This window comes from Leptonychotes weddellii, chromosome 1, assembly GCF_054177405.1.
Source record: "Leptonychotes weddellii isolate Sample4059 chromosome 1, ASM5417740v2, whole genome shotgun sequence".
NCBI lineage: Eukaryota > Metazoa > Chordata > Mammalia > Carnivora > Phocidae > Leptonychotes > Leptonychotes weddellii.
The window spans coordinates 89856062-89873460 of NC_138369.1; the positions used below are offsets into that span (position 1 = coordinate 89856062).

Sequence of the window (17399 nt, forward strand, 5' to 3'; positions counted from 1 at the left end):
ACTGAGGGTTCTAGAGGGGAGGGGGTGGGGGGATGGGTTAGCCTGGTGATGGGTATTAAGGAGGGCACGTATTGAATGGAGCACTGAGTGCTATACGCAAACAATGAATCATGGAACACTACATCAAAAACTAATGATGTAATGTATGGTGATTAACATAACATAATAAAATTTAAAAAAAAAAAGATTTTGGCCAGTCGATTTTTTTTGTTTTTATGTTTTTGTTTTGCTTATTTTGCTTTAGTTTTTTTTGTTTTTAGTTTTTTTTGTTTTGTTTTGTTTGTTTTGTTTTGTTTTTGTTTTTTTTGTTTTTAGTTTTTATGAATGATATATTTGAAAATCATTTTTCTAAACTATCTATTTTAGGTGTTTCCTGGAGTTTATGAAGTTTATGGTAACCAGAAATTTCAGTTTAAATTTTTTTCATAAACCTTGAAAGACAACTATGACCAAGGCCTACAGATTTGAGTCAAGTCACTGCATTTTAGAACTGAAAAGGACATTTAATACCAGCTAATCAAATGCTCCATTCTAAAAATTACAAAAGTAAGGCCCAGAGATTAAAAGATTTTTCTGAAGCCAATTTACAAGTTAGGCAAAACTATGGCCCCTGACCTTTTGATTCCTAATTCTGGATTTCTTCTTCTGTCCTATCCCCTAACAATCCAATTAGGGTGTTGAATATAATTATAGCACTTACTATAATCATTGTTATAGTAACAATGCTAACTGAAGCAGGCAGAATGGTGGTCCTGCCCAAAATGTCTACATCCCAATCCCCAGAATACCTGAATATGGCACGTTGCATGGCAAAGAGGAGTTAGGTTTGAAGATGGAATTAAGGTTGCTAAGCAGCTGATAGGTAGGTAGGTAGATAGGTAGATTATCCTAGATTGTCCATAGGTCCAACATGATCACAGGGTCCTTACAAGTGGTAGAGGGAGGCAGAAGATAGGGTCAGAGTGATGTGACATGCAAAGGACTTAAGCTGCTGTTGCCGGCTTCAAAGTTAAAAGAGACAGGCAAAGAGCCAAGGAATGTGGGAAGCCTCTAGGAGCAGGAAAGGGCAGGGAATCAGATTCTCCCCTAGAGCTTCTAGAAAGAAGCACATCCCTGTTGACACCCTGATTTTAGCCCACTGAGACCCATGTTGGACTTCTAACCTACAGAATTGTAAAATAATAAATTCATGTTGTTTTACACCACCACATTTGTGGTAATTTACAGCAGCCATAGAAACTAATACACCAACAAAGTACTAATGGCTGCTCAAGGAGAAATTTTCTTTCCACAAGCTAAATTTTTTAATCTGCTCCTTTTTCCTTTATTTTTAATACCACCTTAAGTCAGTTAAGACCTTAAGATAGTATTTGCCTCTTGCTAGGAAGAAAATATCATTTAGTATTAATTTATTGCATTTTACATAAACAGACACAAGTTCGTTCCCAAGTTAACCAAATGAAGGAGAGACCAGGAGGGAGGTTCAGAGGATGTCCCTGACATACTTCATCAGAATGCCCTTGGGGCAGCCACAGGAGAAGTAGACTTTTTGATGTGTGGCTGCAATTCTCTGTGTGCAGATAAAAACATTTCAAGGCTTGACTGTGGATAATAGAAGTTTCTGAAAACTAGCTTCTGTCCATAATATTCACAATGCTGTGATCAAGGACATTAATGTTCATAAAATTTTGTCCTTTCAGAACATACTTTCCACTCAACAGTAGCAAAGACAAATGAAGTCACACATGTCCACACCTTCTGGCCTGCCTTTTATAATAGAAACTTTCACCTGAACAATCATTTATGGAAATAAGCAGGCCTCAAAGGTCTGTCACCAATTTTCATACTGCCTTGCTTCAGAACCATTCTTTGATTACTTTAAACCAGCCAAAAGACAAGCAAGCAGAAACTAGTTCTTTAAACCCAGCATTTTTTGCCTAATGAATGTTTAATTTATTAATATTTCTGAATTTCCACCTTTCAAGATATTTTTCTCAAAACCTAGATAAAGGCCCTCAAATGACCAACTGTCCCAGTTTACCTGGGACTGACTGGTTCCTGGGACATGAGACATGTCATGGGACATTTAGTGCTAAAACCAGGAAAGTCCTGAGGAAGAAAGTCCACAGATAGGGCTCAAGTGCATACTTTGTGTGGTAGCCCAAGGCCCAAGGCCCTGTTCCAGAATGCCCCAGGTACCAGAGGAAACCATTTTCTGAATTTAGGGTCCAAGGACACTTAAATATGTCAAGTTTAGGCTGAGAAAGGGCCTGCCTTGCTTGCACTTTCCAATGATATATTCACTCTTTGTGATGAGCAGCTCAGGTTGAAGGGCATCAGGAACACTCAGAGGACACATGTGATTCCATGGAGAATGTATTGCAGGATTTACTGAAGCAGTGACTCTGGTTTTTTGCATATGTTCACTGGGAAATACTCGTACGTTCACAGGAGCACTTCCTTTGGTTTATTACAGGGTATTGATAAGCAACCTGAGATCTGTGCTGGAAGGTCAGTTTGACAGCCAGGTCCGTGCAACTGGACACAGTTACAAGAAGTACAACAACTGGGAAACGGTATGATGTACACATGACTTAGACAGACATTGCTGTGGGAACTGAACTAAGAACAGCACATTAATCCACAAATGGTTGCATTGGTAGATAGAGGCGTGGACTCAACAAGTCACCAGTGAGAATCCAGGCCTCATCTCTCGCAGTGCCATCGGAAGCACATTTGAAGGACGCACTATGTACCTCCTCAAGGTAATCCTTTTTACCCACGACCTTGCCATGTCTGAGGGCTTTAAATCAATGAATTCTAACACATTAACATCTGTTTCACAGACATGCTCATCCCAAACATTGTTATAACTCTTTCCCTGCCTATATGCCCCAGGGAATCAAACAGATTCCCCAGCTTCTTTTATCATATGTGGATTTTTAAATCATTATTTTGATTTATTCAAAAGGAAAATGCAGTAAAATAAGAGAAGTCCTATAAATTTAACCACATTCCTGTAAGCAATGTAAATGATCACCTACCTTGATGAAATTCTTCTCTCCCAGATGTTGTTTGCAAATCCATTTCCTAAAGAGGTTCATAAACTTCACGTCTATCAGACAACATTACAGAGCGTATCAACGATTTGTTTCTGTCATCCTCTAATGCCATTTTTGTCATGTAATTCTAATGAAGAAAATAAAAAGACAAGGAGTAAGTGGGAGAGAAGGAAAAATTCTTACAAGATTAGCAACAATCATGATTACTTCTAATTACTCATCCAGTTGTCTTGGTCATGTCACCTAATAATAGCAGCTGAAAATAACCTCCACGTGAGTACAATTAAGCAGGGTAATCAGCATCTTCTGAAAATATGAGCTTGTCAAGCTTAATAAAAATAATAAACAGCCATGTAAGCCTTCATCTCAAACATTGTGTCTAGAGGCAAGAACATACTGTGCTAGTCTTATGTTTTAATTTAATCATGGGATATATCTCTTGCTGCTGTCAAGTTTCACCTGTTGAATCCAACGCCCAGACGGGTAGTGAATGTTAACCCCTGACTGTGATGAATCACAATTTCCCTTTTCCTTTTGTTTGCAATAGGTTGGCAAAGCTGGACCAAATAAGCCTGCCATTTTCATGGATTGTGGTTTCCATGCCAGAGAATGGATTTCCCCTGCATTTTGCCAATGGTTTGTGAGAGAGGTCAGTATGTAGAATCATTTTTGGCCAAGAGAAGCAGAAAGCATTTTATTTAAATCAATTTCTTATAATCTAGCTATAATAAAAGAGAATAACAACACAGAAAAACCTCGTAATTCCCCAAGTTCCCATTTTTGGGTATTAGTTTCAACTTTCCCCAAGAGACCCTTATGAGGTAAGATTTTAAAACAGTTACCAAATTGTATTTATTTATATTTGACTCATCTGAACTTTATCACCCACCTTCGGTGGAGAGGCTAACCAGCAGTATAAATGATAGATCATTTAAAAGTTAAAGATTGTGGATAAGCCACTAGCTTGATCATTATCTCCTAAAAAATAATCATTGTATACCTCAGAATAAAAAGAAAACAATACATAGCAGTCCCTACTGTAAATGATACTGTTTTTCATTCCTTATAATTCTAATGATAAGATAAATGTGAAAGCCCTTTAGCTGAAGTTTTTAAATATCCATGAGCCCATATTGATATAGATAAATTATTCAATTAATAAATAAAAAGGTGAGAAGGAACAACTCTTTCTTAAAGAAGAATTACAACTAATGGATGTACAAAGAATGAACAAACTAGAAAATTATCAGTAGAACACCATAGTAATAATCATTTCACAAAAACCTATGTATGTATGCAAATATTATTGAGTAAAAGTTTAAAGACAAATCGAATATTTGCAGTCTCAAAGTATCCCCCCCCAAAAAAATATGTATTACTTAACAAAGGCAAAGTTTACAGTGGAGAAACTTAGCAGAAACTACTTAACCAAGTGATCAAGGTTAACATCACTGGTAACATCACCAGCGTTAAGACATAGTCAGTATCATGTACCCCCTGATATTATGTACTAAAAAGACACACCGTCTGTATGGTATTTTTCCTCAAAATTCATAACCTTCCTCTAATCATAAAAAAAAATATTGAGACAAACCCAAATTGAGGGACCTTCTGCAAAGTAACCAGACCAGTATTCTGCAACTGTGTCAAAGTCATAAGAGACAAGGAAAGACTGAGGAACTCTCATAGATAAGAGGAGACTAAGGAGACATGACAACCAGTGCAATGTGGGATTGTGTACTGAATCCTAGAACAGAAAAAGGATAATAGTGGAAAAACTGGTGAACTCTAAATAAAACCTATAGTTTAACTTATATTATTGTACCAGTGTTAATTCCTTCACTTTGATCACTGTACCATGGCTAAGTAAGATGATAACATTAGGGGAAGCTAAGTGAAGAATATATAGGAACTCCTTGTATTTGCAACTCTTCTCTAAGTCTAAAATTACTTCAAAATTAGAAGTTTAAAATATTGAGGTACTTTTAAAATATAAGCACATTATTATATACAATATACTGTATTTTGTGTGAAACACTTCTGTATCTCTTTGTCATGGTCTTGGTTTCTAGACACATTATGTATCCAATTATAACCATTTAACTTCAATGGATATCTCACCATCTGCCCTCTAGAAGGAAAAAACCTTTTTTTTTTAAGATTTTATTTATTTATTTGACAGAGAGAGATAGTGAGAGCAGGAACACAAGGAGGGGGAGTGGGAGAAGCAGGCTTCCCGCCAGGCAGGGAGCCCGATGTGGGGCTCGATCCCAGGACCCTGGGATCATGACCTGAGCCGAAGGCAGACGTTTAACGACTGAGTCACCCAGGCACCCCAGGAAAAAACTTTTATCACTACTTTGGTTATCTCCAAGATTAGACCATGGTCTAATGGTTCTATAGCTCCCCCAGCCTAAAAATCACTTATTTTATCATGTATTATTATAATAAATATACATGTATAGAGTCACAAAAAGTATATAAAAACTATTAATACATAGAAGACTTAAATATTTTAAAATCTATTCAAGAAAGTCTAGGAAAGAGTTGAATTTACGTTTAATATGATCCTGGGGCTGAGGAACTATGACTAAGAGAACATAATAAATGAGCATGAAGTCCTTCATTCATAGAGAAATGTCCACAATACTTAGTAGGGAGAACTGGTCTCTTAACAGGGTTCCCTACTCAATACAGAGGAGTAAGAAAGATACTTTCACATTATGCAGCCTGGAGCCTTGGTGAGAGCCACCCAAAATCTATCAGTGTGAGCTCACTTCATAATGGGAGGCTTTCTCATTCTTTTTCCTTATTGGACAGTCTCTCTAGTGAGACCATCTATAGGCGGCTTCACAAAACTTAAATAAATTTCTAGATGATATTAGAAACATGCACAACCATCCATAGATATTCCTTACTTACTAAGAATAGGTCTTACCCTCATATCCTATTCACTTTGAAAAACAATTATTGCAGTACTATTGCAAAATAAGTGAATATATGTATGTTTCTTAAAAGTCTATAATTTTATTAAATCTTTGTTCATCTTTAAAGTAAAAAGTTAAATAAATAATTATGTGAGTTATATATGAATATAATAGAATATCCTGGAAACAGAAGAATTAAAAACAACTATTTTAACCAAAACTATGGGTAATATTTTGCTAACTGCCCTTTAAATATTAATAATGTCTACCTCAATAGGGGACATGGCTTTCATTACCAAAGTCAATATTCATCCAGTTTATGTAAATTTAAGTAGCATCACACATTCTATTTTTCCATGACATTCTCTTCCTAATTCATACATAGGCTATTCGCACCTATGGACATGAGATCCACATGACAGAACTTCTCAACAAGTTAGACTTTTATGTCTTGCCTGTGCTCAATATCGATGGCTACATCTACACCTGGACCAAGGTATATGAACCAATATTTTTTTTTTTAAAGATTTTATTTATTTATTTGACGGAGAGAGAATGAGAGAGAGCACATGAGAGGGGGGAGGGTCAGAGGGAGAAGCAGACTCCCTGCCGAGCAGGGAGCCCAATGCGGGACTCGATCCAGGGACTCCAGGATCATGACCTGAGCCGAAGGCAGTCGCTTAACCAACTGAGCCACCCAGGCGCACCAGTATATGAACCAATATTGAGAGAGGTTGATGAAATTAAAACCAACCCACTTTCTTTTATACTTGGCCTAACCACGTAATCCGCTTTCAGAACCGAATGTGGAGAAAGACCCGCTCCACCCAGGCTGGAACTACCTGCACTGGCACAGACCCCAATAGAAATTTTGATGCTGGTTGGTGCAGTAAGTATCTGGCTGACCATTTTGCAAGCATCTGTTGAAAAGCACAGGAGGAGAAATAACACAGGAAAACACAACAGTGTCCAAAACAAGAAAAAATGTAAAGTTTTATATTTTAGAATTCTAACTTTCTGAAAGCACAGACAATAAACAGTTTATTTATTCACTCAAAAAAATGTATTGTGTGCTCTATTGTGCTCTCAGCTGTGTTAGATGCTAGACACACAAGACTGAGTGATCCAGACATAATCCTCCTACTTCAAAATGTATAATCCAGAGGACACAGTCATTAAACAATTATTTAAATGAAATGGTGATATAATTCTAATTTTGTGATGCAACTCTCAGAAAATGATTACAATAATAAGGAAATTTCTCACGGATATTAGTTTGTCCCCTACTTATTAATCGTTTTACACTATATTGATCTCATTGTATATTACTACACAGGGACACACTGATGACTTTTACCCCATTAGCTTCAAAACATACCACCCTAATCTTGTGACTAAATGCATGCATGCTTTATAATATATACATACATTATCATAAGGACTCCTGTGAAAACAGCTTATTTTTAACTTTCTAATTTGAAAGTTTGAAACATGCCTTGTGATAACTTCAGTAGGTGACCATTCCATTAACGACCTGTTTTTCTAGAAATAGGAGCTTCTCGAAGCCCCTGTGATGAAACTTACTGTGGACCTGCTGCAGAATCTGAAAGAGAGACAAAGGCTCTGGCTAATTTCATCCGCAGCAACCTCTCTTCCATCAAAGCATATCTGACGATCCACTCATACTCCCAAATGATGCTCTACCCTTACTCCTATGATTATAAACTCACAGAGAACAATGCTGAGTTGGTAAGTAGTCATGGTAGTAAATATGGTATTTCACTGGTGAGAATTTTTAAATCCTATTTCTGAGAAAAAATTATAAGAACAATTTCTAAAGATTCCATTATTAATTTTTGATAGTAGAAGCAAAAAAAAAACTTACTACAGACTTACAAGGAATCTGGAATTGGCTAGATAAATTAGCTTTTTAAAAGAGATAGGATTTTGACACAAGAAACCGTTCCCAACATGTTAAACTGGTTTAGTCACTAATCTTCAAAATGACAATAGGTACACTTATTCCTGCTTCACCACAATACTAACTCACATGATGATTTCAGATGCATCAGGGATAATCAACAAAGTAGCTTCATCTCACACACAATTAGAAAGTCAATTTTGTCAAGTTGCCTTGAGCTGGATTTGACATAGGCAGAAGCATGGCAGATGTCATTAGGAATTTGGCCCATTTGGTTGATACTGGGTTAAGTGATAAGATCCTAAAATTGCTTATTTCACTATTTGATTAGGTGAGACACAGAAATAAAGCAATCAATGAACAAATTATATGAATGGGTCCTTACTAGATACAACGCAAAAAAATTTAAGTATCCATGACTAAAAAAACTACCAATCTTGTTAGAGAATCATGATATAATCACATGAAAAGTTAAATAAGAGTTTTATGACATTCAAATTAACAAATACCACATATCAATCATAATTTTTTTTAATCAGTAGGTTTGAACCCTTCAAACAATATTTTTTTTTCTAACTTATGATACATCTGGCTGCCAGAAGTTGGGATCAGTGATCTAAAAGAACAAGTGTAAGATTTAAAGCATTTGAGTTATGCCAAAAAAAAAAAAAAAAAGTGTCCCACTTAGACAATGACATAGATATTTGGCTTACCTAAATGCATAAATTTGAAGACCCAGTAACTTTAACAACTGGAAATTGTTGTTTTATACTTTCAGTCTTCCAGAGACCAAATAAAACGTGTAATGCTATAAATATTTTGTGAAGAGCAAAACAGAAAAATAACTCAGCCTCTTAGAAAATTGATATCTAATAGTTAGCCAGGTCCTTCTCATTTAAAAAAAAAAAAATGGATTGCTTCCCATTTTCCTTATCCAGAGCCAAAAAAACAAAGGAAAACATCATTAGTTGGAACCTTTAACTATTTCAGTTTTCCAATTATGCTCCATCTGTTAAATGTTCCCAGTGGGTGCTCACAGTCCAGCCATCCCAGAGATGGGTGTGGTCAGCTCCTCATTTCAATCCCAGATTTCAGTCCCAGAGGAGAGAAGGTGGAGCTATGTTGTTTGCTTTATTCATGTGAATGTGTTTAAATTGTACCACATCAGAAAAGAAAAAGACAAAGCCATAATAACTAAGCACTAATGAGTTAATAAGTAAAATATTAAAACTAAGATTATAAACCATATTAAGTGTAACAATAATATATACAGTTTGCTTAATATAACTAGTTTAAAACACAAATTCTAAAAGACAAAAGCTAACAGAAAAACAAAGTGTTCTCTGGAAATGAGCTGCTTCACAAAGTTTCAATACCTTTTCCTATTTGGGGAATAAGTTAATTCTAATTAACAAAGAAGTGGAATAAACAGAATTATATCACAATAAAATATTCATAATCTATTCTCAACAAAAGCACAAACCATAAAATAATCTTATCTTGGATGTTTAATTTTGTATTCACAAAACTAATAAATTCAAGAAGTACATGCTACTTCTTATCCTTTCCAAGCATGATAAAATAGGTGGCTAAACTGCAAAATTTAATTGCACTTATATCACATTAATTGATTTAAAAGTTACTTTAATTTCCAATAATTTTTTCCTATGATTAAGCTTTTGCTTAACATCTTAAAAGAAATATTTAAATCCCACTAGTGAAATCTAAGGTGAATATTAATTTGATTAGTCGATTCATTGGGAATCTGAATTTAGTTCAGCACCCCAAAGCAACTTAAATCTTTTGAATAACTAGAGATCCTTTCAATCTTTTTATTTTGCATAATTCCAATTCACTTACTTCCTAAGCACATTTTGCTGGAACAATTCATAACTGTAGTGTTAATATATATATATATATCCAAAAGAGAATTTGAGTCTCTCATAAAGAAAAATATTGGCTTTTCATGGTTTTTATTTGTAATGAGAATATTAAGAAAAAAAAAGTAAAAGTCTTGATCTAGGCATGATAAATGTTCCATCCAAATCTAATGCTTCTATATGAATTTTCAACTAGAAAAATGTGACCCTGCTGTAAAAAACTAAAGGTAGGAAAAGATTTATAAGATGCATTCTTGGCATACCACATTATGGATAACTCAGAATTTCTTGAAGTAATGCTAAGTGGGCTTTGTCTTACCCAGAATTCAGTGCATAGATGTAGATACGATTCTTATTTATCTTTACACTTACAAAACTTGTAAGATTATATTTGTAGCAAAAAAAAAAAAAAAATGCTTCAAGGAGACTAAGACTCTAAACTGAAGGAAATGATTCTGTACTTCTATTAGCATTCTCAGACCAAATTTAGGACATACACAGCAATCTTTGATATCTGAGTCATGATAAAAATATATGTGGCTTCATTTCTGAAAGATCTTACATGTAGATTGCCTGAAATTATTCATATCATGAGACAACCTTTAGTGGGAAGAAAGGCAGAGATGAGAATGCAAAAGACCAATGAAGTTAAAGAACAGGAGAAGTAATAGCATGGATTATAAAGAAAGCTACCAAAAAATATATCTACAGCAGATCAGTAAAAAGTATGAAAGATCATAAAAATACCTTACAAAAATAATGCTTTTCAGTTTGCTAACTGCTTTTACACATACTATATTATTTAAAGAAAGAATACAAAGTATACTGTGAGTTTCCAAGGCTTCAAACGCCTTCTAGTTCCTCAGTGTTGACTTCTTCAGTATGAAGCTATCACTATCTTCACAGGAAGTTTTAAGGCCCACAAAAAGAATATACTTTACATTTTCAAAATTCATATAATTCAATATTTCATTATATGACCTCTTTATGGTCAGAGTAAGTCTCCTCTTATTAAGGCGACTTAATTGAAAAGGTTCCCAAACCTATCCATATATTCACATTTACTGAGCATGGAAGAAGGTCCAAACCTTTGGTCTGCCTTCCCCCAAAAAAGGCCTACGTGGCACTGTTAATAATAATTATTATTATTATTATCATAATACCATTTCTAAGTCCAAAAGCAAGAATGCAGAATAATAACTGGTCAACTAAGTATCTTGACCCATTCCCCAGACTGACCAAATTGGAAGCTGATATGCATTCCACTCACACCACATTTCTACATTAGAAGCACAGAACTTTACAGCTGGAAATCTTGGAATTTCTCTGGTTCTCCTTTCTCATTTTCCAGCTTAAACAATGAAGGCTTGGCTAAGCCAACACAGTAATACAGGCAGCCTTGGGCCCAGACCTATTGGATCCTGAAGAATTTCCTAGACTGCCCCAATTTCCAAAGACACCCACACATATTTGTGTGGCCATGTTCTATGCTGGTACCCCATGTAGCCGTTCTGCAGAACATTCATCAAATAGTCTTTCATCCCACAAATACCTTATTACCTCTGTCCCTGGACATTGCTAAGGATTTGCTCTGGTCAGCTGAGATGCCTAACTTCTCAGGTAGTACCCAGTCTTCATGATTCTGGCCCTATGCTTTCATGGCCATATATTCACTAACCAGGAGAAAGATGACAGTCTTTCTGAAAAATTATTAAACTTGACCAAAAGATAAGAATCCATTTCTAAAACCTAATACCTTCCAGTCCAGTGGCACCTCCCTACCTCTTAATTAAAATTTGAGTTAATGAGCCACCAAGATAGAAATCCACTGCTTCACCCAAGCATGTGAGCATAAAGCAAGACCATGATTAGAGAGAAACATAAAAATCAGAGGGAAGAAACGTTGTGATTAGAAGGTGGATAATTGCAGGGCCATGTGCACACCCAATCACAGCTGTCCCCATGTCCCTGCCTAATAACAAGAATAACAAGGCCATAGGCCCACTGTCAAGCAGGCTAGCAGCAGCTAAGGTAGATAGGACCTGAGGCACAAAATAGCCACGACAGGTATTTTCTCAGAATTTTTAAATTTCACTTATAATATTAAAAAAAATCAGATGGCAACTGCAGAATTTATTTAATTAGAGAAACTGGTTGTTGATTTATCACTATACATTTTAAGAGACTTCTTGGCCTGTTAAAATTCTCCTACAGAGGCCTGGTCAGAATACAGCTCATCGGACAATTACCAGAAATTTCACTGAGTACCTATTAAGTGCTCAGCACAAACCATGGTTTTTGCTATTAAGATAGGATCTTCTTGAAATGGTAAGACTCAGATATCAGAAACCATAGAAGAGAAGTACAGAATTTAGAGTTTCAAACTAAGCACAGTAGTAGGAATTTAGGGCAGGAAAATGGTAATATGTAACGAGGCTAGTCAGTGAAGGTTATAGAAAGAAGAAACCTCATTTATTCTGGGCCTTGAAGGATGGGCAGGATTTGGGCAACAGAGGACAGAAGAGTGCATTTTAGGCAGAGAAAAGAGTCAACAAATGTCCAACAATAGGATTGAAAAATAGCCTGTTTCCAGTGTTCCTTGTGAAGAAAGAGTGGAAGTGAGGTAATGAGATTACCGAGAGACTTAAATGTCACAATGAGTCCTGTGTCATAGCAGGCCCTAGAGCCAGAAACCTGGTAAATGGGATTGCAAATATAGGACTCCCAGTTAGATGTGAATTTCAGATAAACAATAAATAATATCTAGTGTGTAACTATTTTCCAAATATTGCAGACTTATACTGAAAAAGTATTCACTGTTTATCTGAAATTTACATTTAACTAGGTATGCTGTATTTTTGGCGAAGTCTGGCAACCCTGCTGGTAGAGGGTATTTTAGCAGCATTGACCTAACAGCAGTGTTTAAGAGACACTTGCACTATCATCAGCAAAGAAGATAGGCATTCAGAGCACCTTCGAAATGAGTTGTCTTCCTTTTTAATTCTTTCTCCAAAATACACTCATGTTTACCCTAATTATGTCTTTTACCTCATTTCTTTCAAACTCATTTTGCCCTCTGCCCTACACCTAGGAGACATTTGGCAATGTTAGAGAGACATTTTTGGTTGTTGTAACTGTGGGAGTACTATAGGCATCTAGTTAGTGGGTAGAGGCCAGAGGATGCTGATAAACATTCTACAATGCACAGGACAGCCCCCACGACAAAGAATTCTCCAGCCCACATGTCAAGAGTGCCAAGGTTGAGAAACCCTGCTTTAAGCTAAGATAAGAGCAGAGTCACATTCCTGGCTAAAGGCCCCTGGCTTTCACCCTCCTCACAAACAGTTTACAATGTTCTACAAATCTGACATGCAAGAGATCCAGTACATTCCCATTATATAGCATTTATTTTTAATATTTTTAATATTTATTTGGAAGAAGTACCACCTCCACACACGCGCACACATAAAAATGCTCTAGACTTTGCAACTTCAGCTGACTCATGTTTCACATTCTCCTTGAATTTTCAAGAGCCTAAAAATATGCATGCAGATCAGCCAAAGAAAAAAACTGCTTTACATTCGCGAAAGCATTCCCACACTCCCCATGGGCTCTGCCAAGACGGGCAGGCCCTGCTCTCCCAAGCCAAGCCTTTCCCTAACTCCTTGCCTTTCTCGAATCTCAGGCTTTGCAACCAGAGCCCATGCTTGTTTACCCTCCTGTTTTTCTCAGAAACATATTTGTTTTTTCAAATCCCAAAGGTTTTCTCCTCAGGGCCTGCTTGTAGGCCTGGCAGGCTTCTCCTCTCGCATCAAAATTATAAAAGTTAAATTCCTCATTGGTCCCTTGGTGTAAGTTACCCATTATCATAGAACAGAAGGAAGGAAACCGCAGTTAAGATCATTTTGATGCTTCCATTATCACATGTATTCACCCAGAGGAGTAATTAAACTCAGAACTTCAAGTTAGAAACAAAGTTCTGGAGAAAATTTCTTCGAACTGGCTTAGACCACATAGTCAGTTTGGAATTTTTGTTTTCTTGTACTGTAATAATGGACCAGTGGAAGATTAGAAGAGGCAGCCCCCCACCTCCCATGACGCTGGCTTGCAATGAGGACCATGAGCACAGCCATGAGACAGGGGCTTCCTGATCACATGTTACCTGGGAACGCAGGTCAGTGGAAAGAACACCCTCGCCTTATTCATCTTACCAGCCCCCTGGAGCTCAGAGCCTGGGAAACATTACACTAGTTGGTCTTTTGTCTCTTGGGCTTTGAGTTAGATGTGACATTTTAGACTCTCTCTGTCTTTTGCTCTATGACCAAGGCCTCTTTTTAAGAAAACAGGTGACAAAAGAGAACATGCATAAGACATGGTAGGAAACTCATATCTAAGGATTAATAAAGGCTGGCCATGTTTGGCCTTGACTGAAAGCAAAGTTTTCTCTGAGGCTGATTTATATTTAGCTTCCTTCTGTTCTTTACAATTGGTAAAACCAGCTCCAGCAACACTTCTTTTGAAGTATTCGAAGGCCACAAGGAGAAGTGAAAAAGAGCACAGGATTTAAAGCAAGAAGAACCTAGCTCAAGTCAGCCACTTATGGGGCTGCATGCCCTTGGGAAAGTTCTTTTATCCTCTCTGAGTTTCAGTTCTTTTATCCGTAAAATGGGGATAAAAATATCTAGCTCTTATCAAGAGCTCTTTGTAAAGTCTAAGGTTTTATGTAAATGTTAGTTCTTATTTTGAACCCATTGAGCAAGGATGTAAGATGTCCCGCAAATGACAGGTTGTAAAGAAAGTGTCTGTAATTGGAGTTTCAAGATGTGGATCATGCTTTCTGATGTGCTATTGCTTCTGCGGGTCTTTCGTCAGCTGTCTTAGTCCCTTTTTACAGAAATGTACAAGGGAAAGGAGTTACCACTCTAACATTTTAGCAAATGCAGGAATTATCTCTCTTTTACCATTCCTGGCTGGGGTCAGTCACCCAGTTTGGTTGGAACATTCCCACTGAGCATGCTGCCCCACGTGGCATTCCATTCTGCGAGAAAATTCTATGCCGATGAAATGTGGACAGATAGTGCTGGAAAGATAAATGAGTAACATTTGTGAAAGTATTTGAACTCTTCAAAAGAAAAGACCCACACTGATTCCAGGGATTTTTGTTAAGATCGTTGGAATTTAAAATATGATATTTTGGTCAATTAATGTCTATTCTGATTTTTTTGTCTCTTGGCCTCAGAGGGGCAGAGAGAAAGGGGCCGCAGACTTCATTTTTAAAAAAATTAATGGAAATAAGTAAAATGCACAGCAGAAGTCATTGTGTAAATGTGGCAACCCATCAACCATCACTACATGGTACCACCACCTTCCCCACAAACATCCCCTATCGCCACTCACATATGTCACAGCCTTTGCAGAGCTCAGCATCCTGCACACCCACCCAAATCAGGCCCATCTATAATGCCCCAGTCCTAGGATAAGACTCAATCAACCAACCATGTGCTAGATGCTATACAGTCTGTTGAGAATACAAAATAAACAGCCAAGAATCCCTTCCCACAAGGAGCTCACCTGGGAGGCAAATGGATGCAAAAACAATGGATTACAGAACAGAGTGACAGGAACTCTGAGAGTGGTGTTAGCCTTCACAAAGGAGGGGACATCGATGCTCCCCAAGAGATTTAGGGGCAGCTTCACAAAGAAGGTGACACGAAACCTGAATCTGGAAGAACAACAGTAAATCTCCAAGTGAACAAAGACGAGAAGAGGATTCCAACAAAGGGAGAAGGATACCCAAAGTGAGGGAGGTAAGGAGAGGCAGGAACAGGTGTATAGGGAAGAAGTTCAGGGAAACCTAGCTCAGAAGTAACACGGAATGCACAGCAAGTGATGCAGACTGAAAGAGAAGGGAGGGGCTAGCTCACACCCTTAGGCCAAGAAAGGAAGCTGGACTTCAAGAGAAGGTGAGAAAGCCACTGAAAGATGTGGTGATGAGGTGACACTCAGAAGATGAGTGATGAGGTAAACATCAAGAGGATAGAGCAACTGAGGACAAGAAGAGTAAAAACTGACACAAACTAAATGTTCCTGCAGTGTGCACCAGTGACAGCAACATATTAACATCCTTTTTAAACTAACATTAATCTTAAATATTGCGGTCAGCACCAAAGGCAGAACAGTTGCTGCCAGAAGATGCCTAGGAAGTCTTAGAAAGCGCTTGGGTATCACTTTGAGGAAAGGCACTGAACATTTTTGTGTGGCCCTAATGGTAGTTAAGACTAAAACGGTAAGTTGATAAGTCAAAAGAGATAACAGATCACAAGCAGGCCCCTTCAGTTTTGTCAGATAACTCATATATTATGTCACACCAATAAACACATTAAGAGACTTGAAGGTCAACAGACACAGGAGTTTAATAGATAACTTCAATGATCTTCTTGTCTTAAATCTTTTCTAGTCTTCATAACTGCTCATGTTTGGAACTAATATTGCAGAATCATCTTTTTTTCCCCAGCTTTATTGAGATATAATTGACATATAACACTGTGTGAGGTTAAGGGGTACAATGTGATGATTTGATGCACATATATATAGGGAAATGTTCAACACATTAGTTAACACATCCTTTACCTCACATAAGTATCATTTTGTTCTTATTGCTGTTTTGTTGTTCTGTTATTTGTTGTTCTGTTAATGTTCTGTTATTGTGAGAACATTAAAGCTCTACTCTCAAAGCAACCTTTAAGTATATAGTATGGTACTGCTAATCATAGTCATAATGCTGTACCTTAGATCCCCAGAACTTATTAGAATTGTATTTCTAACTAGAAGTAATAATTCAAGGCTTAAAGGGGGAGGTGGGGAAACCAGAACAGATGAAAAGCCTCTGAATGGTACCTAGGGAAGGAACAAGAGTTCTTTAGAATCGGAGGTTCTGCCTTACAGAAAAATAACTACAGATGTCCTCAGATGAATGGCAAGTTAAGCAAATTATAGAATAGTAGAAAATGTACTATTTACTTACCAAAAAAATTAGCACCTCACCACGTTTCACATCTCCACAAGATGGTTTTAAATCTATTCTGCACACTATGCAATTGTTAATTGATTTTTCTCATTTCCATCTGCAATAGGCCTTATATTAAAGGGTAGAGAGAAGACTTAGCTCTAGTGGGTTGGTTAGAATAAGATTAAACAACAGGAACTATACATTTAGATCACAACAGTAAAGATTCCATGCAGTAAGAGAAAGCATATATTAGTTTACCAGATGGGAAAAAAAAGGGAAGTAAAACCCTAAAATTTTCAAGTTACTGTTCCAAAACTCTGAGAACAATAAATTAGTTCAAAGAAACTGATTACACCATTTCAGTGGACCACAATATCATGACTTATATTTTATAATTATTTTTTAAATTTTCTAATTTACCACTTGGTTAGTGAAGCATTAACAATTTGGGAACTGGAACTTTGAAGTTTTGTAGGCATGCCCTTGTCAATTTAACATAAGACACTACTAAACTGGTTTTGATATTAGAACAAGGACTAAGGGAAGTTACTACTTTGTAAAACTAGGAGTATTTTGATTTCATCACCAACCTCATCGCTT

The 17399-nt window shown here is 36.8% G+C and overlaps 1 protein-coding gene across 1 annotated transcript in view; it reads left to right on the forward strand.

The window, feature by feature from the left end:
* Positions 1-11153, forward strand: part of CPB1 (carboxypeptidase B1) — a 23991-nt gene extending 12838 nt beyond the window's left edge. The window contains exons 4-10 of the mRNA XM_081810028.1: positions 2477-2576; positions 2664-2765; positions 3610-3711; positions 6375-6485; positions 6788-6878; positions 7536-7738; positions 11142-11153. Of these exons, the coding sequence (XP_081666154.1) occupies positions 2477-2576; positions 2664-2765; positions 3610-3711; positions 6375-6485; positions 6788-6878; positions 7536-7738; positions 11142-11153 (721 nt within the window). The remainder of the gene's footprint in view (positions 1-2476; positions 2577-2663; positions 2766-3609; positions 3712-6374; positions 6486-6787; positions 6879-7535; positions 7739-11141) is intronic.
* Positions 11154-17399: the final 6246 nt, after the last annotated feature.